At 43.0% G+C, this 25,813-nt stretch overlaps 2 protein-coding genes and 1 non-coding gene across 4 annotated transcripts in view; 1 reads left to right on the forward strand and 2 right to left on the reverse strand.

Moving 5' to 3' along the window:
• The window catches only part of Elapor1 (endosome-lysosome associated apoptosis and autophagy regulator 1), a 29,423-nt gene extending 23,592 nt beyond the window's left edge, over window positions 1-5,831 (reverse strand). The window contains exons 1-4 of one of the 2 annotated variants that reach the window (XM_076863128.2): window positions 5,672-5,831; window positions 5,071-5,151; window positions 4,444-4,549; window positions 4,160-4,309 (exon numbers count right to left, since the gene is read on the reverse strand). In XM_076863128.2, coding sequence (XP_076719243.2) covers window positions 4,160-4,309; window positions 4,444-4,549; window positions 5,071-5,151; window positions 5,672-5,755 — 421 coding nt within the window. In that variant the 5' untranslated portion in view covers window positions 5,756-5,831. Of the gene's footprint in view, window positions 1-4,159; window positions 4,310-4,443; window positions 4,550-5,070; window positions 5,152-5,671 lie in introns of those variants that run through there. The other variant, XM_076863129.1, reaches the window with a different exon arrangement.
• The window catches only part of Cfap276 (cilia and flagella associated protein 276), a 60,386-nt gene continuing 40,256 nt past the window's right edge, over window positions 5,684-25,813 (forward strand). Inside the window, exon 1 of the mRNA XM_076863132.1 lies at window positions 5,684-5,886. The gene's annotated coding sequence lies outside the window, so the exon portion shown is untranslated. The remainder of the gene's footprint in view (window positions 5,887-25,813) is intronic.
• Window positions 21,084-21,186, reverse strand: LOC143405379 (small nucleolar RNA U13). Its single transcript, XR_013092080.1, has one exon. It is a non-coding gene; the product is annotated as a small nucleolar RNA U13 (small nucleolar RNA).

Genomic DNA, 25,813 nt, shown 5'->3' on the forward strand with positions numbered 1-25,813 from the left:
TGCCAGTTCCCAGGATCTTGTGTATCGGGTCTAGCAAAGTACAAGGTGTGTGTTAGAAAATGCATTCTGCACAAAGACCCTGCTCTGCTTGTCAAATATTTGCTTAACCTGACGCCCTAACTCTGGGCTTTAACAAAAATGGTCCAGCTGTTTACACACTAGCCACTGTTAAAATGGTTTTCATAAATTATTAACCCAAATGCTGAGATAAGCCTCATTTTGCCAGCTCAGGTTTCATCAAGGTGTTTAACGGGTACACTCATCAAGTTTAAAAGATCAGCCTAGATGCTTTTTGGCTAAGGGAGCAATGTGATTTGGGTAAAGTTGGCCCTGGGCAAAATTATAAGAAGACAAAGTTTATCTCAGAGGGCCCCAGCTCTTCTCAATATCCTTCCTCCTTTCAGTATCTTCTCCCCATCTCCACAAGTATGATTCTCTCACTTGGACCCATTTTATCAAAGGAAAAACTAATGATTCAAGAACCTGTTGACACAAGGCCCTGCTTGGGTACCAGCTCAGACTTGGAAACCCCCTTAACCTCTCTGAACTTTTCTTTACTCCCTCACTATGCCCTGAATAATAAATTAGATAATGTGTCAATTGTAAAGTTCTATACATATGACTTACTATTGTAACCTATACTAAGAGTATTTTCATATTAAAAGTGGAGTATCCAAATAAGCCTTAATGAAAAGGAATTAATAAAAATCAGTGCTTACTACATTCCAGGCCCCTTTCTAAATACTTTATCTGCATTAATCAATCCCCATAATAACACTATGAGGTAGATATAATTATTTTTGTTCCCATTTTAGAGAAAAAGAAATTGAGGCACAATCACTTCTTGGCACAATCACTTTTGGTTAAGATCAAGGGTAAGATCAACTGGGACACACACAAGTATTATGCCCAAGCTGTCATAGGCAGTAAGGGGTGGAGCAGGGGTTGAACCTAGCCACTTAGCCCTGGCGTCCATACTCATCAGCTCCACATTCTTATTAGGAAATGGATTGCTGACATTAAACGTGGCACAGAGGAATTAATCCTAATGGTCAACTCTTAGGTTTAGATGAGAAAGATGCTTCAAGTCAAACTTTTGCCCTTAAACATCTCTCCTGTGAGTTCTCCAGTCTTCAGCCCTATAAGCTCCACCTTAGTTTATGTTCTGGATACCAGCAACTGCAGCTGCTGCAGAAGCTCCCAATGGTGGCCTCTGCCTCCAGCCATTCTCTTCCTCCTCCACATGGCAGCCTGAGTGGTCTTTCAAAAGCATGGGTCAGGTCAAGCACCCCCACCCCTGGCTTAAAGTCCTTTAATAGTCTCCACTGCTGATAGGATCAAATCCTAATTTTTTTTAATAGACTACCATGGACTAATTGCACTACTATAGAGCACAGTGTGATATTTTAATACATATACCATGTGTATCCATCAAATCAGGATAATCAGCACTTCCATCTCCTTATCATTTCTTTGTTTTTGGAACCTCTGAGAACCTCTCATCTACATTCTTCATAAAATGCATAATAGGTTATTGGGAACTATAGTTATCTCACCCTGCTGTAGGGTAGACCTCATTCCTCCTATCTAAGTGTGTTTTAATACCTGTTATTCAGCCTTCCCCAATCTCTCTGCCACATCCCCAATCCCTCTGCTGCACTCTTCTCAATCTCTAGTAATCACTATTCTACATTCAAGTAGACTTTTTTTTTTTTTTTTTTTTTTTTTGGTGGTGGTGCTGGGGATTGAACCCAGGGCCTTGTGCATGCAAGGGAAGCACTCTACCAATTGAGCTACATCCCCAACCCTCTCAGATAGACTTTTTAAAAACAACTTTTTAGCAAATCCTAATTTTATTTTATTTTATTTTTTGCACCAAGAATTGAGCCCAGGTGTGCTTAATTATTGAGCCACATCCCTAGCCCCAATTTTTCTTAATTTGTCTCTCACCTGCCTCTTAGCCTTGAATGCTGCTTCCCTCTACTCAATCACCAGCCATGCTGGATTGTTCCCCAAGACTGTGGCCCTGGCTTACACTCCTCCTATTCCAAATATCCTGCTCCCGTTATATCACCAATTCATCTTTCAAGATCTCAGCCAGTGCAGCCTCTCTTTCTTTCTCAGAGAGACCTAAACACCCCTCCTTTTCTGCCTCCCCTGCACACTACACCCAGCATTCCTATCCCAACCCCTACTGCACTATCAAGAGTTACTATACTTAGATGTTTTATAACCATGTTTCTGCTTTTTGACAGGTTGGAGGGCAGACACCATCTCCAACTGTAGCACCAAGCCAGTCCTTGCAGGCACTCTGAATGCACTTGTATTCGGATGGGTCTTCTGTCAACCTCTTCATGAATGTTCCATCACAGGCTCTTATCAGACTCTCTGCATTTTTCCCAGCCTTTCACTGACCCTTTGGAAGAGTTGGGTCTCAAAGAAATGTGACTCTCTTTGCACCACAAGCTGGTGAGGTGACCAGAATGTGACCACATTTTTCAGAGTAAAAACTTACTTCCCAGTCAAAGGTGCAGATTGAAAAACTGGTGACAGAAGAATAGACTCCAAGAATTCAGGTTCCAAACTTAACACTTTCATAATAGCTCTCTATAAAAATCAGTTTATGTAGAGTTTATTAAAACACTTCTGGGCAGGTTTTCTAAAACCACCTTGCCATTCAAACCCTTGCACAATTGCTGAGCTTAAAAAGGAACCGGAGACATACTAACAAAGGCCACCATTGATAGATGCAGAGCAGTGAAGAGGAATAAGAAATTCAAGTGGAAAAACAGGAATTTAGACTTAGAGTTAAAAACTTCCCCCAAGATCTAAACTTTCCTGTTCTCACTGAAAACTACACTTATTTGGCAAGACCTGTGTCAATAAATAGGACTATTGTTTTAGGAGTAGTGTAGAAAGAAGTAATTCACAAGGTCAGTGGCTAGTCTTGGCCAAGCAGACACACCATAATGCCTGTGCCAAGTGTGGGTATTTCTCTGTAGGAATATAGGGGTCTGCTCAAGAGAGGGCCTTGTGCTGGGTTTGCACATAGTTTTGCGTAAGAAAGGGAAAAGAATTGTGATGAATATTTTCAGGGGCAAAAAGGGGATTCTTTCTCTCTCCCTTCTTGTTTCAGGACCTGCCTTGCAGATTGGACCTCCAATACCAATCATTGGACTGCCTGGGCAGAGAGCCCTCTGGTGGCACTGCCCATCAGTGCCTTGATGCTCCCTGGCACCTCAAATGACCAGGCCCTGTTTCTCATATTGGGTGTTTACAGTTACTATCCAGTAACTGTAAAAATAGGCTGCTTCCAGCCGTCCCTCAATTTCCCTTAGACCAGTGGTTTCCAAACTGTGTTCCAAGGACTGCCTAATTTGGATAAAAATCAGTATGGTAGTGCACACTTATAGTCCCAGCTACTCAGGAGGCTAAGCAAAAAGATCACTTGAGCCCAAGAGTTCAAGGCCAGCCTGGACAACAATAGCAACATCCCAACTCAAAGAAAAAAGTCTGTTTTTGAATTCAACAGAGATTTAGTTTGACAAAATATCCTAACTTCCATCTTTAGACCTTGTTATTAAAGTGGTTGTGCTCTTAGCCTGATTTGATCCATAAAGCATGCATGTACTATCACATTATATCTCATAAATATATACAATTCTTATTAGTCATCTAAAAGTAAAATACAACTTAAAGTGTGTGCTCGTCAATATAGCCTCATGGTTCCTATAAATTAACTTTGATGATAATTGTTAGACATTAAAAGACATAAATTTATATGCCCCTTTTATCTACTGTATCTGTAGTTCATAATTATAATTTTTGGGGGGTGTTGTGCTGGGAATTGAACCCAGGGCCTCACACATGTTAGGTAAACACCCTTCCACTGAGCTACATCTCCAGTTCTGATGGTTTATAATTATAATCTTATATAATCTTCATTAAATAAAAGAGATTTTACTGCTTACAAAGAAAGGATTGCAATATCTTTCCCTATGGTGCAGCTGGAGGAGATATGGATTGGCAAGAATCATCCAGGTTCCAGAAAGGAAGGGCTTAAGAATTATCATCTTCCGCTTGGCCAGAAGGATGGCTCTTCTCCCTGTGTGTTTGGGGGTATCCCCACCCTAATTTTTCCCACCCTCAGAAACATTACCTGAGTATTTGTCAGGATCACATGGGTGGCAAGAGGTTTCTCCTTTATTTGAATAAGAGTTGGCTGGGCAAAGTTTGCAGAAAGAGGAGCCCTGCTTGGCTGCATATGTGCCAGGTTTGCAGGGGAAGCATTCTGAAGTGTAGGCTACCCCTAGGAAGGAAGGATGGAACAGACAAGCAAGAATTGAGCCTGGGCACTGAGATCCTGGAGACCGACTCCCACCCCCCACCCCACCCCCGCCAGGAAGTCAGCAACAGACCCATTTCCATCCCTGGTCTCAGTACCTGTTATGGCAATATTTCTCACAAGCACGGGCTTGGAAACTTTGGACCACACTGAGAAGGCTGTGGTTCTCCAATAGAGGACATTATTACCCCGATTTAGCTCGACCTAAAAATGACCAAAAGGAGGCCTTAGTTCATCGCAGAGACAAGCATTGCCAACTTGCTGGTTTAGCCTCTCACCTGATAGACAGTGCCTGTTCTGACCCTGTCCTCCCCCAGCTTTGCACCTCTTCTCAGCTTGGCTCAGCTCCCCTTTCGTAAGCCTCCCCTTACAACCCCTCATGCTCACTGTTCCTTGCATTGCATATGCCATGAGCATCACCTATGGCAAGGCCAATAAAGGGACCCAAGGGTCCTGGTGGGAGGGTGACTGGCATCCCTTCATTCTTCTCTGGTTCTTCAGTATCAAAGCTGGAAAGCTGCTGGTCCTTGAGGTGAAGCCATAGAAGCAACAAGCCAGCCCACATGCATATTCCACCACTCAAGAGGAAAGTAACCAGGCATCCTCATCAGACCATTCCCTCCAGGGACACAAGAGTGGAGGCTCAGTGTGGAGGAAGCCCTCCTTGAGGAGAGGCCTTGCTCCCTCCTCTGGGCTCTCCAGGAGAAGGCTGGTGAGGTACTCACACTGTGGAATTCCCATCCTTTCTCCGTGGTTTTCATCCACCTGGAGTCATCTGCATTGGGCTGGCACTGGTCGTTCTGGACCTGAAGCAGCAGGAGTTTGGGGTCAGAGTTCAGCTTTCTAAGGAGTGAAGGGCCTTGCCCAGTGCTGCAGAGCCTTCAGAGGGCCCTTCTGATGGAAGAAAAGTTGCCAGTTTCCTTTAGGACTGAGTTAGGGACATGAGCCTTGAAGTGGGGTGGGGTCTAGCTACACAAAGAGAACACTGGAACATTGACACCAGAAAAATAATTTGCAGCTCAGCCATTTGTATGCTGTTTTCATGTCTGGGCAGGGCGAAGCACCTAGAAAATTCACAGATTCCATTCTTTCCCCTCAGAGTCCATTGACTTTTGCCTTTTCTCCTTGCCTCCTGAGGCCTCCACTCATTTGCCCACAGTCCTCTCCAGAGGGAAAATAACTGTGATTTCCCAAGCATGACGACACTTGTGACTGATTCCTGCAAATGACTCTGAGCCTCAGAGGCTTTACCTCCCTCCCTCCCAGCACCTCCCCCCCATCCCCCCACCCTCACCACCCCACCCCCACTCTTGGCCAGGGGCTTACAAAAAACTCAAAGATGATGCTGGAGTCTGGGTAGTAGTACTCAAAGTTAACAGTGCCGGACTGCTTCAGGTTGACAGCGTACATCAGTGTGGCTGTGCATTCGTCCGTGTTGGAGGCGATGTAATCACCCCGTGGAACCCACTTGGACCTGAGAGGGAACAGGAACCAAGTTCACTGGCAGAAGCACAACCCACCAGACTTCCGGCCAAGTACAGGTATCACATTCTGCTGGGTCTCTGGGGAATTCCAGACTTGTGCTTCACAAGCCAAAGCTTAGATCTAAAAATGCTCATTGGAGAGTGATAAAAGGAACTCTGAGGTAGATCGAGGAGCCTGGCGTACAACCAACAAGAGGAAGATAGACAGGTGCAACTGCACAGTATGCAGTACTATGCAAAGGTACTTTCATTTAAAAGGTGCATAGTACTGCATAATGTGCAGTTGAGGTGAGGGATGGGAAACGTTTATTAGTTGCTTACTATCACCCAGGTCTGGGAACGACATGCTCTATAGTCATAATTTCTTTTTGTCAATAAGAGGAAGAGATGTTTTTTTCCCCATTTATCAGATGGGGAAACTGATGCTTGGTGAGTATTTTGCCCAATATCACAAAGCCCTCAAGTGGGAAGGCTGGGATTCAAACCCAGATTGGCTTAACCCTGAATCTGTCAAGGTAAGTCAGTAGACGCGTATAGTCTTCGGAACCTAGAAGTTCATCCAGTCTAGTCCAGCTGTTGTTCTGGAAACATCCACTTTAAGATGCTACATGTGAATGGTTTTTATTGGAAGGGGAAGGCAGAGAACCCCAGAGAAAATTAGTCTTGTCAGGTCTGTTTTGTCTCCTAAATCTGTCTTAACCCTCCTGCTTCCCACCATACCCTCTCTGAGCCAGCCTCCAAACTCATCCACATCCTGTCCTGCCTCTCCAATCCCTCTCCATACCATGGCAGGAGACATTCCCTAAAATGAGAATATGACCACACCATTGCTCAAACACTTGCTCAAACACTCCCCTGTGAATGACTCCTCGTTGCCCTTAGGACAGGGTGTACATTCCTGCCCCACTCCTTATATTTCAGCCCACAGAATTTCTCTCAATTCCTCTGCCAAATTTTCTCTTGCCCTCTTCCTGGAACAAATTTCCTCCTCCCTCCTTCTTCCTCCCTTCTTTCTCCCTTCCTCCCTCTACTCAATGTCTCCTGCTGATTTAGAATAAATGCCACTTAGTCTAAGAAGTCTTTCTTGATTCTGTTTCTGCTACACGTGCCTTAATTTTCTATTTCCCTTCTCCATAGCCATAATCCCATTCCACTTCAATTATCTGTAATATATCATCAACTATTTAAGGCCTATAGAAAGGTATAATAAGCACACAAGTACAGCACCTTGCTTAAGTAATATACACAGCAGAAGCCTCTGGGTACCCCTGGCCAGTCTCATCCCTTTTCCTCTAACATATCCCTTCCCCACTGCCAAAAGACTACTCTCCCGAATGTGGTACTTAACATCCCATGGAGTTCTCTATATGTGTCTCTTAACGATATATCATATGATAGTATTTGGCCTGGTTTTAAACTTCACATAAATGGCATCATACCTCTATGATCTGAAATGTACTTTTTGAGGGGAGAGTTTTAAAGTGAAACTCTCCCCCACTTTGTGTGTGTGGGGGGGGGTTGGAAATTGAGCTCAGGGCCTTGTACATCCTAAGCATGTATTCTTTTTTAAAAATAATTTTTATAATAATTTAACTTAATTCATTTATTTAATGTGGTGCTGAGGATTAAACCCAGTGCCTGACATGTACTAGGCAAGTGCTCTACCACTGAGCCACAACCCCAGCCCTCTCTAGATGCATTCTACCACTGAGCTATGCTCCTGGCCCTTCTTTTCATTTTCATTACCATACAATAATCCCTTATATGATTCTACCATATTTATTTATTTCCTTACCATATTTATTACTCACTAATGGACATGGACATTTAGATTGCTTCCAATCTTTTGTTCTTATGTACACTCTACTATGAACATTCTTTTTTCTGTGTCCTTAGATACATGTCTGAGTGGGATGCTTGAGGGTAGAGCCTCCAACTTTCCCAGCTACTGCCACATTGTTCTCCAAAATGGTTGATCAATTTACACCCATCAGAAGTGTAAAAGAGTCCCTGCTGCTTCACATCCTCTCCAATTTGGACCTGTCAGACTAAAATTGTTGCCAATATGATGTCGTAGGAAATGAGCTCCTAACTGGGCTTTATCTCTTACTTCCTTGATTACTAATGAAGTTGAGCATCTTTTCTGAAGTTTATTTGCAATCCACATTTCCTCTTCTGCTCATACTTTAATTCCTCTTCGATCGTCTGTCTTCCTAGTTGGCCTGTAGATTCTCTGAGGGCAGTGACCAAACTTACCTGTGCACTAATGTATCCCCAGCATCAAGCACTAGGCCTGGCACCTAGGGAGGACTAGGGGGGATTAAACAGAGGATATGAGGGAAGGGTGATCAAAGACAATCCCACTGTTTCACTGCTTTGTCTGAGACCAGCCCAAGTCTCCAACCGCTTAATAATGGCCAGTTAAAGGAACCTTAAACTAATCCACAGGGTTCCCCTGTGTCTGCCATAATAACAGGGCATATCAGGCTCTTCCGTGATCAGTATTACTCTCAAAACAGAAACAGAAACTGAGCTCATTCAAAATGCCCCAGCTAACCAAATGGCATTGATTCTCCTTGTTGAAAGAGACATTTAATGTATTCCACAGCATCAGCTATAAATAACTCCTGAGGTTTAATGAATAATTAAAAGGATGCCATAAGTGGGTTACATTTGCAAAATGCATCACAATTCTGATTTTTGTCTGAGTGGTCCCTGGTGAAGATATCTCACATTCAATAATAACAACATGTTTTGATTGATTTCTAGAGCCAGAGGCATTGCTCTAAATTCTTTTACATGTATCATTTCATTCTTACCATATTCTTTAAGAAGAGTACTATTTTTAATCATAGTTTTTAGGAAGAGAAAACTGAGGGCAGAGGTGATCAGGAAACTTGCCTTAGGTCATTTAGCTGCCATCTGCACATGTTTTTCATTTTTAATGTTTATGGGGTTTTGTTTGTTTGTTTGTTTTTGGTAATGGGGATTGAACCCAGGGGTGCTGAGCTACATCTCAGCTCTTTATATTTTTCTTTTGAGACAGGGTCTCTCTAAGTTACTGAGACTGACTTTGAACTTGTAATTTTCCTGCCTCAGCCTCCTGAGTAGCTGGGATAATAGGCATGCACTAGCATGCCCAATTTGTTTATCTTTTTTGTAATATTTTTTTTAGTTGTAGATGGACACATATCTTTATTTTTATTTATTTATTTTTATGTGTTGCTGAGGATTGATCCCAGGACCTTATGTGCGTGAGGTAAGTGCTCTACCACTGAGCTACAACCCCAGCTATCTTTTTAATGTCTACATCTATCTTTCTCTCAGCATTTGGTCTTCTGTCTCCTTCTTAACCACATATAACACCCTTTTTATTACTCCCCCTAACTCCTGCTCCCTCTTGCCTTCCTGGCCGCTGATGTCAGGCTGTTCCCAGTACTGCAGCCAGGAGACATCTACCCAGGAACCCTGTAGCCTCCCCACAAATCTCAGGCCTGCCATGGAGACCCTGTTCAGTTGGTCTCTTTTGTTCCCAATGATTTATTTTGTGTCTACTTTGTGCCAGACAGGGTTAGATGCTGAAGAGACACAGCAACAACCAAGCAGACCACATCCTCTCCCACTTGAAACTTATATTCTCTTCCAAGTTGAGGAGAGAAACTTAACTAATCATACTGTGCTAGATGTCATAAGAAGAATTACAAGGTGATGCAAGAATATGTAATAGGAAGGGATTGGTTCTTTGAGGAAAGTGAGTTTTAGGCAGAGACATGAGGGGTAAGGAGGAGTCAGCTAAGGGACAGGAGGTGGAGAAGCTGTTCAAAGGTCCAGAGGAGGGGAGGAGCCAGGCTGACAGTTTGCAAAAGAGAGGGAGAGTACTTGAGAGAGGCTGGGGAAATGGGCAGAGGGCAGAAGGCAGAGGGCAGAAGCCAGATGGACAGCGCCCCAAGAGCAAAGGTTACACAGACGCCAGGGTTTTGAGCAGGAAAATGCTGTAGTTAGATTTGTGTGTTAAAAATCAATCTGGCTGCTGGATGGATGTGGCCTGGAGAAGGCACGGAGTGGAAGCAGGAGACTAGCTGTGAGGTGTTGAGGCAGAGCAGGCAGGAGGTGACTAACTCTGGCTTGGGTTAGGCTGGAGGCAGTGGAGCAGGAGGTGATGCTGGCTTGGGTTAGGCTGGAAGCAGTGGAGCAGGAGGTGATGCTGGCTTGGGTTAGGATGGAGGCAGTGGAGCAGGAGGTGATGCTGGTTTGGGTTAGGCTGGAGGCAGTGGAGCAGGAGGTGACGCTGGCTTGGTTTAGGATGGAGGAGGCAGTGGGGCAGGAGGTGATGCTGGCTTGGTTTAGGATGAAGGAGGCAGTGGGGCAGGAGGTGATGCTGGCTTGGGTTAGGATGGAGGAGGCAGTGGGGCAGGAGGTGATGCTGGCTTGGGTTAGGCTGGAGGCAAGGGGACCGGATTCAGGTTGAACAGGACAGCCACTAGGGTTTTTGCTACCAGCTCAATTATTGCCTTTCAAAACCTCTCCAGGTGGCCATTTCCTCTCCATTTATCCAGAGGAGAAACAACCTTTCCCTCCCTCCCAGGGATGTTGTGGGATGCCTTAAGATCCTGGCTCTGAACCCTGCAACCACAAGTTGGTATTGACCGGCCCACATTCTGCCTTGCTAGGAGGTAATGATTTCTGGATTCTCAGCGCAGTCCCCAGAGAGAGGAGAAACGCTTCCTTTGCATGGGTAGGAACTGACTGAGCCAGGTTTGTACCTTGTTCAGGATCAAATGACATTCAGTCTTGGGATTCAGATAGGCATTGGTCTTCTGAATCCCACACGTTCTCTCTTTTTCTGGCTTGTATCCTCTCTGGCTCTGGCTCTTATTATCATGCTTATAATTTTAACACATAAAACTGAACTCTAAAATAACCAAAATTGGACTTTTGAATGTCCACCCTGTGGCTCAGACATTATTTCTTCTGGAAGATTTAAATACAGGCATGGGAAGCATTGCTCCCAGTTTTAGAATCTTAACTGCAACACAGTTCTTCAGTCCCTTTTATTCATTTCCTGGGTACAAGAAACTTTCCTTTTATTTCCTCCCACATTAATTGTCAATATATTTTTAAAATTTTATTTATTATTTATTTATTTAATTATTTTGGTACTGGGAATTGAACCTGGGGGGCACTTTATCTCTGAGCTACATCCCTAGCTCTTTTTATTTTTTTATTTTGAAGCAGGGCCTCACTAAATTGCCGAGCCTGGCCCTGAACTTGCAATCCTCTTGCTTCAGCCTCCCAAGTCTCTGGGATTACACACATGTACCACCACATGCAGCTGTCCTTGTCAATATTTTTTAAAAAAACAACATACGATTGCCTTTTGCATCTTTGCAACACCTGCTCCTTTTACTCCCTAGTACCCACTTGCACATCATAAATATTACTTGGAGTTGGCAGGATGGGGTAGTCAACAAGTTGGGAATGGGCTTGAGTTCTAGTTTTGCCAGTTGTGAGCTAGGTAACACAGGTGGATCACTTAACCTCATTGAGCCTCCAGTTTCTCATCTCTGTAATGGGAACCATAATACCTATTTTCATGGGGTACCTGTGAGGATTATAGAAAATAATGTATGTGAAGCATCCAGCACAGTGTCTGGCACATTAAAGGCCCATCTGAAATAAACATCTAGCTGTCCAAGTATCCTGAGCTGACTCTTCAACTACTGGTCAATAGCTTCATCTGAGTTAGAAAATTTTCTGGTCATTGGGGTCTCTCCAGTGGTTTGGAAGTCTCAGCCACCATGAACCAAAGCTCTAGTCCTACTCTATTCCCCCCAAATTCATTACTCAGATTAATCAGAACCAGTTTTAGAAGTTAGCATAAAAGCCAGGAAGGTATCCAATATGCTGCACAATGTGTTCCAGTCAAGTCGAGGAAGTTTACTGGCTGATCCAATCTTCCATAGGGGAAATCCGATTAGGTTTTTGTTTTAAATAGACTGGACCATTTGACCCTGTCCCTTTACTATCCCCTTTATTTCTTCATGTTTCTCATTGTCACAAATGCCTGTCAGTCACAGGTAAGCTTAAGAGTAGACTAAGGACAGTCACCTCCAACAGTCCTGTGGGGACCTACTGCTGCCTTCCCCCCTGGCAGCCTGGCTTCCTCCTCACCTCCTTCCTCTCTGTTGGGCCCAGGGTGCCCAGCAGCCTTTCCCCAAAGGGCATGGGGTCTGTGCAAACTCACAAAGTGCAGTTCTCAGTGGACTCTGCGCTGCTCTCATCCATCTCCATGTTGGCTGAGAGGCTGGCAAAGCCATGGGGCAGCTCATCCCACTCGTCGAACCGGATGCCCGTGCCAAGGGAGTAGCGGCCCTCAGCGCACGGCTTGCAGGACTGGTCCTTCATATCCAGAAACTCCCCGGCATTGCAAGAGAAGGCTGGAAAGCAGGGCAGGGACAAAGGAGGGGTGGTGAGGTCACTGTGGCCCCTGGAGGGGTGGATGGGCTGAGGATATTCTAAAGGGAGAAGCGCAGGGTTGGGATTCTGGAGTTTGGCTCACTTAAGATTTAGGGACATGGCACATACTATGTGATATTATTTATATGCAATCCAGAAGAGGCAAAGTAATAGAGACAGAAAGTGGACTTATGGTTGTTTGGGGGTGGGGGAAGGAGAAGGGGCCTGAGGAGAGATTGTCCATGAGATGAGTTTTCTTTTCATGATTAAAATGTTCCAAAATTAGGGTGGGGATGGTTGTCAAAAGGATTCTAAAAGCCACTGAAATTTACCCTGTAAGGGATAAATTTTATGGTGTGTGAATTGTATCTCAATAAAGATATTATTTTTAAAATAAAAAAGATTTAGGGTTGGGCAGGCTCTGACTTGCTGCAGGACTTTGGGCTCATTCCTCTGGAGAGACACCCCTTCTGAGCATGCTCCAGGGAGGAGGATGCCGGCCCCTGATGGTAATATGTGTTCCTTCAGCCTTGAATTTCCCCCTTCAGCCTCTGTCCTCTGTCTTTTCCTTTCTGGTTCTCCTGCTCCCATGTTAATTAAGATTCTTGAGACCTGTTAATCATTGCAATTCCCTCCTGACTAGGCCTCTGTTTCATATTTTTTGCTTATTCTGGGGTCAAGGGTATCTTCCTAAAAATGTTGATTTTGTACTTTGTTCTCTCTCTCTCTCTCTTTTGTACTGGGGATTGAACCCAGGGGTGTTTGACCACTGAACTGCTGGCCTCAAACTTGGGGTCCTCTTGTCTCAGCCTTAGGAATTGCTGAGATGAGAGGTATGTGCCACTGTGCCTGGCCTGTTTTCTTTTTTTAAAATAAGCAGGTACTCTTCCTACACTGATTATAGAATTAAGCTCTCAGCCTGGCACTCAGGATCTTCTCCTCCAGTTTCCCCACAATCTATCGTTCCAGCCTGATCTCTCACTACAGACCTTTCTCCACCTCACCCTCTCTGTCACCAGCTCTGTGTGGCCTCCACCCTGGGACCCAGGCTCTACCTTGAGCATATTGCTGATTCCACCTCCAAACTTTTGCTTCAATGGTCCTCCCAGCTGTTCCTCATCACTAAGCATCCATAATCCCCATTCTTCCTCACATTGTATTAACTCATTGCATTTTTTTGCCAGCCGATGGGCTCTGGGCTGGTGGGGGTTGGCTGGCTCAGTATTGGCACAGACATCGAAGGAGCTTCATGAAGGTTTGCCCAAACAATGAATGGATGAATGAGTGTCTGCTGTGAGCTCCTGTAGGCAGGGACGTGCCTTATTCATCTTTGTGGTTCACACAACACTGGAATGTCGTAGGGCTTACACATGGTAGGAGCTCACTGAGGTAACCTGAGTTAACTGAAGATGGTTCACTTGTTTCTGTTAATTACACCACACTTTTGCTCAGATCTCAGCAATATCCCTTCAAAAATTTAACAAGTTGTTTACCTGCTGAACCAGCCAATGAGCTAAACTGATTTTTTTAATTTAAACACCTTCAATCTCCTTTCCAACTCTTTGAATAATTCCTTAATTCTAAAAATTTCTTAATTTTTATTGTTATTTCCTTTGTATTCCTCAAAAAACAGTTGAGGAGAAACAGCAACCAATTGTAGGGAAGTTGTCACTACAGAGGCAGGGCCAGGAGTTGCGGCAAGCCACGGCCTTCCTGATTACATAGTCAGATCCACAGTCAGGAAGAGTCTTTTTCCCAGAAGTGATGCCCAGTGCATTTTTAAGGTCTGTCTCTGCAGAAATTTATTGTCTCTGGCTTCCTTTTCAAGAATGAAACCAATCAATGTGCCCTAAATGCCTGATTTTGGCTGGTGAGTATAGATTGAAGAGAAATGCACAGGCAAAAAGAAAATGAATGCTGACAAAAACCAAGTATTTGGGTGGCACATGGCTGGAATTGCTTATGCTGTGTCCACAGAGGGTATTCTATCTATCTATCTATTTATTTATGATTCTGGGAATTGAACCCAGGGACACTCTATCACTGAGCTACATTTCCAGCCCTTTCTATATATTTTTTTAAATAGCTTTTTTTTTTTTTAGTTGTAGATGGACACAATACCTTTAATTACTTATTTTTATTCACATATACTAGGCGAGTGCTCTACCACTGAACCACAACCCAGCCCCCTTTCTATATTTTGTATAGGGTCTACCTAAGTTTCCCAGGCTGGTCTTGAACTTGAGATCCTCCTACCTCAGCCTCTTGAGGAGCTGGGACTGATTTTAAAAATAATAATAAAAGAAATTCAGATGCCCAGTTTGCATCCATGAAATAACAGTTCTGTACCAATTTCAGCAGCGTTAAGGACGGGGATTAACTAGGGGACAGATCTGATTCCTTAAGGCAATTACACTATCTAGAGGAGCCTAGCTTGGATACAGGAGGCTTGGGACAAGAAGGTTACAGCTGAGCAGGAGGGAGGCCCTGAAACAGGAAGGTTGCTTACAGCACTCGGTGCCCTTGACCGGGTCAGGGAGACTGGTGCACAGGCCTGGGGTGTGCGGCACGGCGACCCTCCACCTGGAACCTGTGCTGTCACATGCGGTGTACTCATAGTGGTACTCCGACTGCAGGGGAGAGAACAGTGGGCAAAAGTGCATTAGCAGTAATCAAACATTAACAATTTTCTGCCCAGCACGAGGGTTGCTGACACTCACCATCATAGTAACAGCCTGGGAATTGCTGGCAGGAGCCAAGGCACTGTGGTGACGAAGCTCCTAAGACAACTACAATAATGTGGGATCATTTGTTTCCACCTGGTCATGATCTGGTCCTAAAAATACATTTTTTTGTGTGTGTTTATTTGCACTCTCTTTGCTATTGTGTATAAAATATCCTGATGGAGCAGAGGAACAAGGTAACAGAACAGGCTAGAAACAGGTGGGTTTTTTCTCATCCCAAACTGTAGAATTTATGAGCAAGGACATTCTAAATGCAAGGGCTGGTCCACAAAAAATTTACAAGGGATTGTTACACAAGCTGTATTTCTAGTTCCCTGTGTTTCTCTCTCCCCACCGCCCCGGCCTAGAAAGACTATGAATTCCCACTTGCATAACGAAAATGTCATATTTGGCCCAGGCAGGTGATGTGCTTTCAGCATGTGAGCCTCTTCATGCTTAATTTCTCTGTGTAAGAGGAACTCCCTGTTCGGTTGCTTTATCTGAAGTAGAATTAACTCATTAGTAATAACAAAACAGTCAAACCAAGCATTGAAATAAAACAACAAAAAACATATAATCAACGTGCCAAATGCCATTAAACATTTCTAAAAATTTTTTAAAATCTTGCAAAGAAACAAACAATGGTCCACAGAATTAATGATGACTTTTGTTCAGATAAGTATTTTATAGTCTGCACTTACCTTACCCCAAACTATACACACAGCCATACTTGGGTTTGTTTTTACATTTTTTTAGTTGTAGATAGACACAATTTTTAATTTTTTTTTTAGTTGTTGATAGACCTTTATTTTATTTATTTATACACAGTGCTGAGAATCAAACCCAGTGCCTTACATGTGCCAGGCAAGTATGCTACCACTGAGCCTCAGCCCCAACCCCACAAAGCCATACTTTGTACTACTGTACCCATGAGAAAAATAGAATGAATGACCTCTTTCCACCCACATGAAAGCATGATTGTATAACATGTATAGATGTAAGAAATTGAGACAAAAAATGAGACGGTTTGGGCTGGGATTGTGGCTCAGTGGTAGAGCTCTCGCCTAGCACGGGCAGGACCCGGGTTCGATCCTCAGCACCACATAAAAATAAAGGCATTGTGTTGTGTCCATCTACACCTAAAAAATAAATATTAAAAAAAGAGAGATGGTTTGAAGTTTGCTAACCTATTATATCAGGTCCAAATGAAGAAAACTTTGCCTTTTGTAAAACATAGGAATATTGCATTTCTTCTGTTCTACGATTAATATCTTTTTTCACATCTTACATCTATGAAATCAAAGTGTGTCTTATAATAGCTACAGTAAGGAAGCACTGTCATATTTTAATGGATAGAGTCTTTCCTTTTTTTTTTTTTTTTGATACATAAAAAGTGGTGTGCCTCATAAGCTGTGGCATCTCAAATGTTTTGTTTCTCATTTTGTGTTGGCAGAACCTTAGGATGAGGAGAAAACAATTTCAGCCTCCATTTTTATTTTCCTGTCTTATAAATATTCACCAAATACATACTGTATGGCTAATATGTAGAATTCTGAGCTGTGTTCAGTGGCTTGGGACAGCAACACATGAACTAATTGACCTTTGAGGTGAACTCAGGAGATTGGGGACCAGAGGAGGGGTACAGGAAGAACTGGGGCCTAACATTCAACCAGAACCTTTGGTTTTGAATTTATGTATGGATTTATGTATGTATGTATGTATTTTGTTACTGAGGATTGAACCCAGGTGCACTTTACCACTGAGCCACATCCCAAGCCCTTTACATTTTTCATTTTAAGATAGGTCTCGCTAAACTGTTGAGGCTGAACTTGAACTTGTGATCCTTTTGCCTCAAACTCCCAAATCTCTGGGATTACAGTGGTGTACCACCATACCCAGCTGGCTTTGGATTTAGATGTTGCTGTAACAGAAGAAAGACAGGACATCAGGATGGGAACGCTTTGTACCTTTGGGCTCCCAACTCCTATTTCCTCTTAATTTCAGTACGTTCCTCATCTCAGAGGATGTGAAGGTTAAAAGGGGGAACTAAACAGATATTGATTCTAGTTCTAACAATACTTTCAAAGGGTCTTGCTGCAAGAATGAGGAATAGGTAAAACTCACAATATGTAAGTTGAATGGACAATTAAGTGAAGGCAGAAAGAATCTGGTGTTCTGTCCGAGAACATAATTGTCCTGGTTGTTTACAGTGCTTTCATAGTTCCCAAACACCATCCTATCTGATCTTCACACCTCCCAAAAGGCAGCAGAACAGGGTTTGACTCCTTTGTGGTATAGATAAGAAAAACGACTCTTGATGGGTGATTAGCTTGTCCAGTGTCACACAGCCTATAAGTCCCTGGGCTAGAACCCAGACCTCCCAACAGGAATCCTTCTCCACTTTCATAGGTCTGATCAAACACAAACTCACACTGGGCCAAATTTAACAGTCATGTCTAAAACATTAAATATGACTCTGTTGGTTATCTGCCAGCAGCAAGGCTAGGCTGGCTTCTGAGACCTGAGAATTGGTGTTAGAATATCTAACCTTGAACTAATAATTTTAGTTCACTCTAACTGCACTGAATTAGGCCTTTGAAGGTGCATGGGCCAAGTTCATTCCTTTTCATTGGCTTTCATTTGGTGTCATTTGGGTGCCACTTGGTGGGAAACGGTGAGGAAATGGTGGTTCTGAGACTTAGAAAATTTCCATTTCAATGTGTGCTAATTTTTTTATGCCACTTGGGGATGTGCACACCATCCAAGGTTGCTGGCTGGCTGCAGCTGTTTCAAATCTGAACTATGCTTTGAAATCGTACCATTTAAAACAGAAACTTACATTCAATCAGGGAATAACTGGAAAGCTTCTGCAGTTATATTCAGTGTTCTATGAACAAATCAATTCCTTGACAGTACCTCAATTTACCCAGTGATCCACCTTTGAAAGAAAACAATCAGCATATTGCACAGATTCATGCAGGAGATACACAAACACATTCAGTGTGCATATATAGCACACAGTAACTTCTTCCCCACTGTGCACAAGTAGAATGACACATGTCCAAATCACAGTGTGAGACACAGCAGGCAGTGGGTGCTGCCTGTTCATCAGAGAAATAATAGAAGGGTTTAGAAATGAAAGGTGGGAACCTTTAGTTAATCCATACTCCTCTAGCATCATCTAGCCACGTAAAACTCATGGGCACCTAATAAAGAGGAGGAAAAGATCCTGAAGTTGGAATCTGCTTTGCCTAATACTGAGCTATCTGTTGGTAACACTGATCTTACAGCTGTAGAAGAATTATTCAGACCCACAATATTTTTAGTCCTTCCTATCTAGGTATTAAATGGACCATGGAAAAATAAAACTGCCAAGTCAGGATGATATGTAAATGGAATTCTGTCCTTCTTTCTACCACCCCAATTATTTCAAAATAACATGTCTTAGTTTTTTTTAAAAAAAATGATTATCAGAATAATAGAAAAGAGAGTAGAGATTGACAGTAATCTATAAGAGTTAGATGCTAGAGAGGATTTGGTTGCCATCACTGTGGATGGATGAGGTTTAAACTAGTGAGCTGGTGACAAAGTCTTATGGTCCACAATAGAGGTGGTGGATGGCCATAAGGATTGGGGATGCCTTTTTGCTGTGTCCTAAGTAAACAGGAAAGTTAGAAGTGACCCCGTTACCCCATTACCATTACATGTGCTCAACTTCTCTAAGCCACAGTTGCCTCTTGGGAAAAAACAAATACACAAATACCTGCTCCATAGGCAGAACTGCTGTACACAGTTGTAAGGGCTATTCCCAAGGTTTCCTAGCTCAGGGCATAAGTCCAGGTTGTGGTGTGCCTCATTGTGGGATTGCACCTGCCTAGACAGGGTTGTCTTTTTCTCCATGTGTACTAGATTAGCTGTAAGCATAATTAAGATGAGATAGGTCAAGCACTTAGCACAACAGGTTTTTTAATTTTCAAAACAACTCAATGAGATAAATACTATTATTGTACTGTGTGTGTGTGTGTGTGTGTGTGTGTGTGTGTGTGTGTTGCTGGGCATTGAATCCAGGGCCTCACATGTACTAGGCAAGCACTCTACTCTGGGTTACACTCCAGCTCCTTATTTTACAATTTTATAGATAAGAAAGCTGAGACCTTGAGAAATGAAATCACTTGCTCAAGGTCACATAGTCATGGGATTGCCAAGCCAGAATTGGACCCAGGTTATTGGACCCAAGTCATCAGGGTCTCTGTTCAAGCGTGCTGGTATTTGAAAACAGCCAGCATTGGCCTGTATTACTCTCACAGAGTGTGTCTGGGATTAAATTCTGGCTCTCAAACTGCTAGAAATATTACAAGGAAAGCCAAGAATGTGTGTGTGTGTGTGTGTGTGTATGTATGTATATATATATTTATATAAATATATATATATATATATATATATATATATATATATATATATATATTTTTTTTTTTTTTTTTTTTTTTTTTTGGCAAACAAGGCCCAAGGGTTAAAGACTCAAGCCCAAGGCAACGTGGAATGGGAAGGCAAAAATGAATTTTGAACCTTGTGCCACTGAGACACAAACACAGCCCTGAGGATTGAATTTTATGTAGTAAGTAGCAGGGAGGAAAGTAACCCTGACCCAGAAGTAGGTCATCTCCAATGATGTGATTTTTGTTGTTGTTGTTGTTGTTTTGGTATGAGGGATTTAACCTCGGGGCACTTAACCACTGAGGCACATCCCCAGCCCTTTTTCGTATTTTATTTAGAGACAGGGTCTCACTGAGTTGCTTAGTGCCTTGCTGTTGCTGAGGCTGGTTTGAACCCGCAATCCTCCTGCCTCAGCCTCCAAAGCCACTGGGATTATAGGCATGCGCCACTGTGCCCAGCTTTTCCAATGTTTTAATGCCAGGTTCCCCATAAATGTGTATTGTGTGCTGGGTGAGGGACTGCCTCAGATAACTACTTTTAAGATCTTGATTATTTCTCTGTACAGATGCATTTTAATATTTTATTTTTTTGCAGTGCTGGGGATGGAACCCAGGGCCCTGCATGGGCTAGGCAAGTGTTCTACCACTGAGCTACCACTCCAACCTTGCATGTGCCTCCTTAAAAACAAATTGAAAGGCTGGGGATGTAGCTCAGTGGTAGAGCATGTGATTGGCATGTACAAGACCCTGGGTTTGATCTCTATCATCATAAATAAATAAATAAATAAATACAAAGTAAAGATCATATGGCATATAGTTTTTTATTCTGATTCTTTCTCATTTATTTTTAGGTTTAAAATTAAATGAGAGCTCAGAGAGGTAGTGCACACCTGTAATCCAAGTTAGTCAGGAGGCCAAGGCAGGAGGATTGTAAGTTCAAGGCCAGTTCTAGAACTTAGAAAGACCCTGTCTCAAAATAAAAAAATTAACAGGGCTGGGGATGTGGCTCAGTGGTAAAGCACCCCTAGGTTCAATCCCCAGTACCAACCAAACAAAACAAAAACCCACAATACACTTTCCCATGTCTTTAATGGTTGTGCCATAGTTTTTTCTTTTCTTTTTTTTTTTAAACCATTCTCCTATTGATGAACACTCAGTTTTCCTTATTTTAAATTGTACTCCAGTGACACTCCCTCTGTGTCTGTGATTGTTTCCTTTGGATAGAATCCCAGAAATGGAATTACTAGGTTTTAAAGTATGAGTTTCTTTAAGACTCTTGGTCAGGAAGGGGGATTTATAAGAGAAAACAGACATCCCTAAGTCTTTAGGGATATAACTTATTATGGTGAATTTCAAATACATATTTTTTTAAAAACAAAATAGCATAATAAGCCCCACGGATGCATCACCCAGCTTTAATATTTACCCATTTCTGTTCTTATTTCATCCACTTTACAGACTTCCCATTAATTCACACTCACTCTCCTCCCTTGAAAGTATTTTAAATAATTATTATTTAAAATACAATATAATTTAATATTATCTTAAGTAGTTCTCATTTTTCTTCTCAGGTAAAGTTGAGATACATTGACATGCACAAATCTTAACATACAATTTTAAGGAATGGAAACACTTTTTTTCACGTCAGGCAGGTAATATGCCACGTGGTAACAAGGCTCAGAGGGAAGCGCATCCCACACAACAGTGTGAGCACCAGGTCATCTTGCTCATGACCCGAAAAGGATAGAAATGCATTAACAGGGCTCAGAGTAGCCACCCAGAGACTTGGCAGAGGAGGGATGACTCTGTTTCTACTATCCCCCAGGGAGAATCCAGAGCGAGACAGGTGTCACCCACTCTGAGTCTTTAAACCACAGAACCATGGCTGCATAAAGTCACAACCACCCAGAGAAGCAGGTCGACACTGGCTTGGGTTTGTCTTGGCTGGGTGTTCAAGAAACAGGTTCTTAAATAAACCCAGGTTTTGACAAGAGCCAATTGTGACTAGAGGTCTGGGGAGCTGGGGAAGGCCACCTCCTATCCTCAGTCTCATCTCCCTTCTTCTCTCACAGTCCCTTGCCAGAAGATCCTTCTGGAAGAATATGGAGGTAGGGGCAAATGCCACTGAGCTGGGGACAGCAGGTCAATAGGTAGTAGCTGACTCAGTAGCAAGTGCTTCTTTGCTTAGTAAGCACCCAGCCCAGACTATAGCAGATCCCATTAGTTAACACCAGGCTAATGGAAGCCCTTTGTTATTTTTGGCATTCTCCCCAGAGTCCCCCCGACTGCCGACTGCCGGGGAGAGACTAGCCTTTGTTGCAAAGTAGGAATGAGATCCACTTGGCACTGGAACATGAAAACTGCAGAGAAATGTCAGAATTATGAAACATCAGTCCCTCAGGTAAGACTTTCAAACAGTCCAAACAGTCCTATCAGAGTTTCCCAAACTCCTGTTCTTTGTTCTTTTTTGCATTAGTAGGTCCCAACTTGGGATTGGGTACACACTCTGAGGCACAGTGACCTGACCTGACTTGTCCATTGTGAAGGGAAGGGGCAGGAGGAAGACCTTTCCTATTGTTCTTCAGCTGGTCAGACCACAGCCCAGCCTGTGGGCAGCCAGCTTCCCGCAGTCTCCCTCCCTCCTCCTCACCCTCTGAGAACTGCTGGCCTAGAGCTATGTCCCCTGGGTCCTATGGCCTGACATACCAACTCCAGCCCTCTGATGATGTTGACTGATGATCTGTCTGATCATCAGAACTGCCTGGAGGTCATGTTAAAAGTACACATTCCTCTACCCTCAAAACTCTGATTCTCCTCTACATCTTCTTCCCTTACTTCCTCACTGAAACTCAGTTTTATATGGTGCAAGCTTATATTCCATTTGGAAGTAAATCCAATAGACAAACTTCTTATAAAACCAGATCCTTAACTTATGGTCCACAAACCACTTCCCCCATACAACAGGATGCAGAGTTTTAGGCATGTACATATTTTTGGACAGCAGGTCCATAGTTTTCATTATATCCTCTAAGAAGTCTGTTATCTCCCTCTTCCCTACACACACACACACACACACACACACACAGCAAAATGTGCCATAATGGATTAGTAATTTTAAAATAGCCTAATATTTTATAAAATCAAGAGTGTTCACATTTTAACAAGGTAACTGAAATACTTGTTAAAGCAGTGATTTTCAAATTATGCTCCAAGGGTTTAGAAAGACTGCCCCCCAAAGAATAGGAATAGAGAGTTATCCTTTTAACGGAGTAACATTTTTTTTCAAATTTCTTTTACATATGTATGTATGTCAAAATATACTCTCCTGTCAGTATATCTAAAAAGAACAAATTTAAAAAATCAAATCTCTTTTACATGTTTATGTTTCTAAGTTAAAATTTAGGGGTGGGAGGGGAGGGGAGGGGAAGGGGGATAGGAAGGGCAGCAAAATAAAATAGACATTATTATGGCTGTATGTATATACGTGACTGTGTAACTAATGTGATTCTGCAACCTGTACAATCAAAAAAATGAGAAATTTTACCACATTTGATTCAAATGTATGATTGGTCAAGATCATTGTACTGTCATGTGTAACTAATAAAAAAAATTAAAAAAATAAAAATAAATTTTTTTTTTGGACCACACCAAAAGTTTCACACACCAAAAAAATTAAGATGCCAGAGTTTTGAATGAAGGAGATGCTAAAGGTGGAACTGCAGGCATTGAGACAGGGGCAAGGATGCCTTCTGGACTTTCCTTTATGCAATCCACACAGAGTCATTTCCTCTACCTATAAGTAAGACCTCCTCTCCTACAAAACAGGCAACAGACCCAAGTGGCCCAGCCCTGGATGACTGTCCTCTGTTTTCCACTTTGCCTAGCAATATGGTACCGGGAAAATTAGGGCTCCCAGACTTAAGGAGTCTACATTGACTCTTCTCTCAGCATATTCTATTCTAACTTCCATTTTGACCAACACCCAGCAGACATGGCTCCCAGTCACCCTGTGGACACATCACACAAAGCAGATTTGGGGGCTGCACAGAGCTGGGATGAGTAGCACCACCACACTCTAGGCCAGGCCAGAACCTGTCCCTGATGTCTAACCTGTCTGTTACTTAAACTGCCTGTCCATTAGGGCCAGAGCATTGGCCCGGAGGCTCTAGGAAGACACTGGGCAATCTAGTGAGGGAGACAGCTCTGGTGTGATAACCACAGCCACCACAGTAATCAGCTCCGAATGCCCACAATCCAGGCTCTGGGATGGTACTACGTCCATCTCTTCCTTCAGCCCTCACAGGACCCCCTAAAGTCTTGCTGATACTATCCCCATTGCCTTGACCTCCCTGTACACAGCTGCAATCTGCTCTCCTTCGTCCCACTAAATTATGACCCCTCAAATCCAGAATGACTTTTCTCCCATAGCACTTCCCACCTTCAAACACACTTTATTATTTAGTTGTTTACCATATTTATTGTCTATTTCTGCCCCATCCCCATCCCAAATCTATATGAATATGGCTCTACAGGCACCTGGCACTGTAAGCTCTATACGAACACAGACCTTTGTTTTTGTTCATGGATATAACCCAAATGGCAGAACAGTGCCTGACACCATTGCTTTGCATAAGTATTTGCTGAAAGACTGAATGGTGGAAGAGGACGTGGCCCTAGAGCAGCTCCGGAGCTGTGCAAGGTGCAGGGATTAGAGCCAAAAGTCTGGACCCTTTCTTGTCCTTCCACCAGCACTACATGATCATGGGTCAGTCATAGACCTCCCCTCTCCATAAACCAGAGATGCAATGCCCTGTTAAAATGCTGAGACAGACCCCACCCACCCCCACAAGCAAGCAACACCAATCTCTCAGGATAATTAGGAAAGCTCTTCGGGAAGTGGATTAAAAGAAAAGAAAACAAAACAAACAAATAAACAAAAAAACCCAGCTACTGCTAAGAACCGCCTGAAGAGGAACCCAGGCATACTCTCCTGTTTCTAGGCGAGAGACCAGGACTGAAAGGAGCTCCACTGGCATTCCTGGCCTAACAGAGACAACCCTCTGCAGCAAGACCCTCCTCCATTTTCTGCTTGACGTTCCAGCCTGCCCTGATTCTCCCTCTTCTCTAATCTGTGTCTTCTCATACATATGGAACAACATCTGTTCTTTTTCCATTTCTTCTCTCCCAGCAACTCCCCAAAGCTAATCTCTCCAAGACAAAGGCTGGTCACTGACATTTATGGCCTTCAGTAACTGCAGCTAGACCATCGGGTGCAGAGGATTTTTCAGTATTGTAATATCCCTTGGATTGAAAAGGCTTTGTCACCAAGAAACGAAATGCCCCTTTATAAATTCCAATCCCTTCCTGATAGGTGGAAGCAGGGTACACACGTCTGTCCACAAGGCTGGGCTTTATGAGAGCGTATTTCAGAGATGTGCTTCTCTTGCTTTTTAATGAGATCAAAATGTTCCATTAAATTGTTTTCACCTGAGTTTTTAATCAGACCAGTCAGAATGAGGCCAACAAGGGCATGGCCAGTGCAGACCTCTCCAAGGACACGGTTTGCCTGGATGTGTCAGTTGCTTAGGATGGAGAACATGAGCCTGGAGAATGGACTTCCACACTGTCAACCAGGGCAACAGAGGGGATTCTTTAACTCTGCTGGAGCAAATATATCTGAGCAGCTGCAACACCACAATCTCCTAGAATATGGTTTCTCACACTAGAGTCCCTAGACCCTTGAGAGTTCCCATATGTGCTCTTAAGAGTCCTCAAGTTCTCTAAATTAAAAAAAAAAAAAAAAAAGGACTTTATTTTTTGGAGCAGTCTTAAGAGCACCACAAAATTCAGCAGACAGTACAGAGAATTCCTATGTATCCCCTCCCCAACAAAGAGCCTCCCCATCATCAGCATTCCCCCAAGAGAGACACACTTGATGAACTTACACAGATGGATCATATCACCCAGTGTTCACTATTTACCACTCATGGCACTGTGTACTCTGTGGATTTAGACAGATATATAATGACATGAACCCACCATTGAGGTATCATACAGAGTAGTTTAGCTGCCCTAAAAATTCTATGTGCTCCACCTATCCATTGGCAACCACTGATTCTTTTCCTGTCTCCATGAGTTTCCAGAATATCATACAGTTGGAAACATATAGTATATTGCCTTTTCAAATTGGCTTCTTTCACTTGGTAGTATATATTTTTAAGTTCCCCCTCACATCTTTTCATGGCTGGATAGCTCATTTTGAAATTTTAAAATTCTGTTATCATTGATGTTATTCTTTTTTTTTTTTTTTTTTGTACCGGGGATTGAACCCAGAAGTACTTAAACACTGAGCCACATTCCCAGCCCTTTATT

Source organism: Callospermophilus lateralis, chromosome 7, assembly GCF_048772815.1.
Source record: "Callospermophilus lateralis isolate mCalLat2 chromosome 7, mCalLat2.hap1, whole genome shotgun sequence".
NCBI lineage: Eukaryota > Metazoa > Chordata > Mammalia > Rodentia > Sciuridae > Callospermophilus > Callospermophilus lateralis.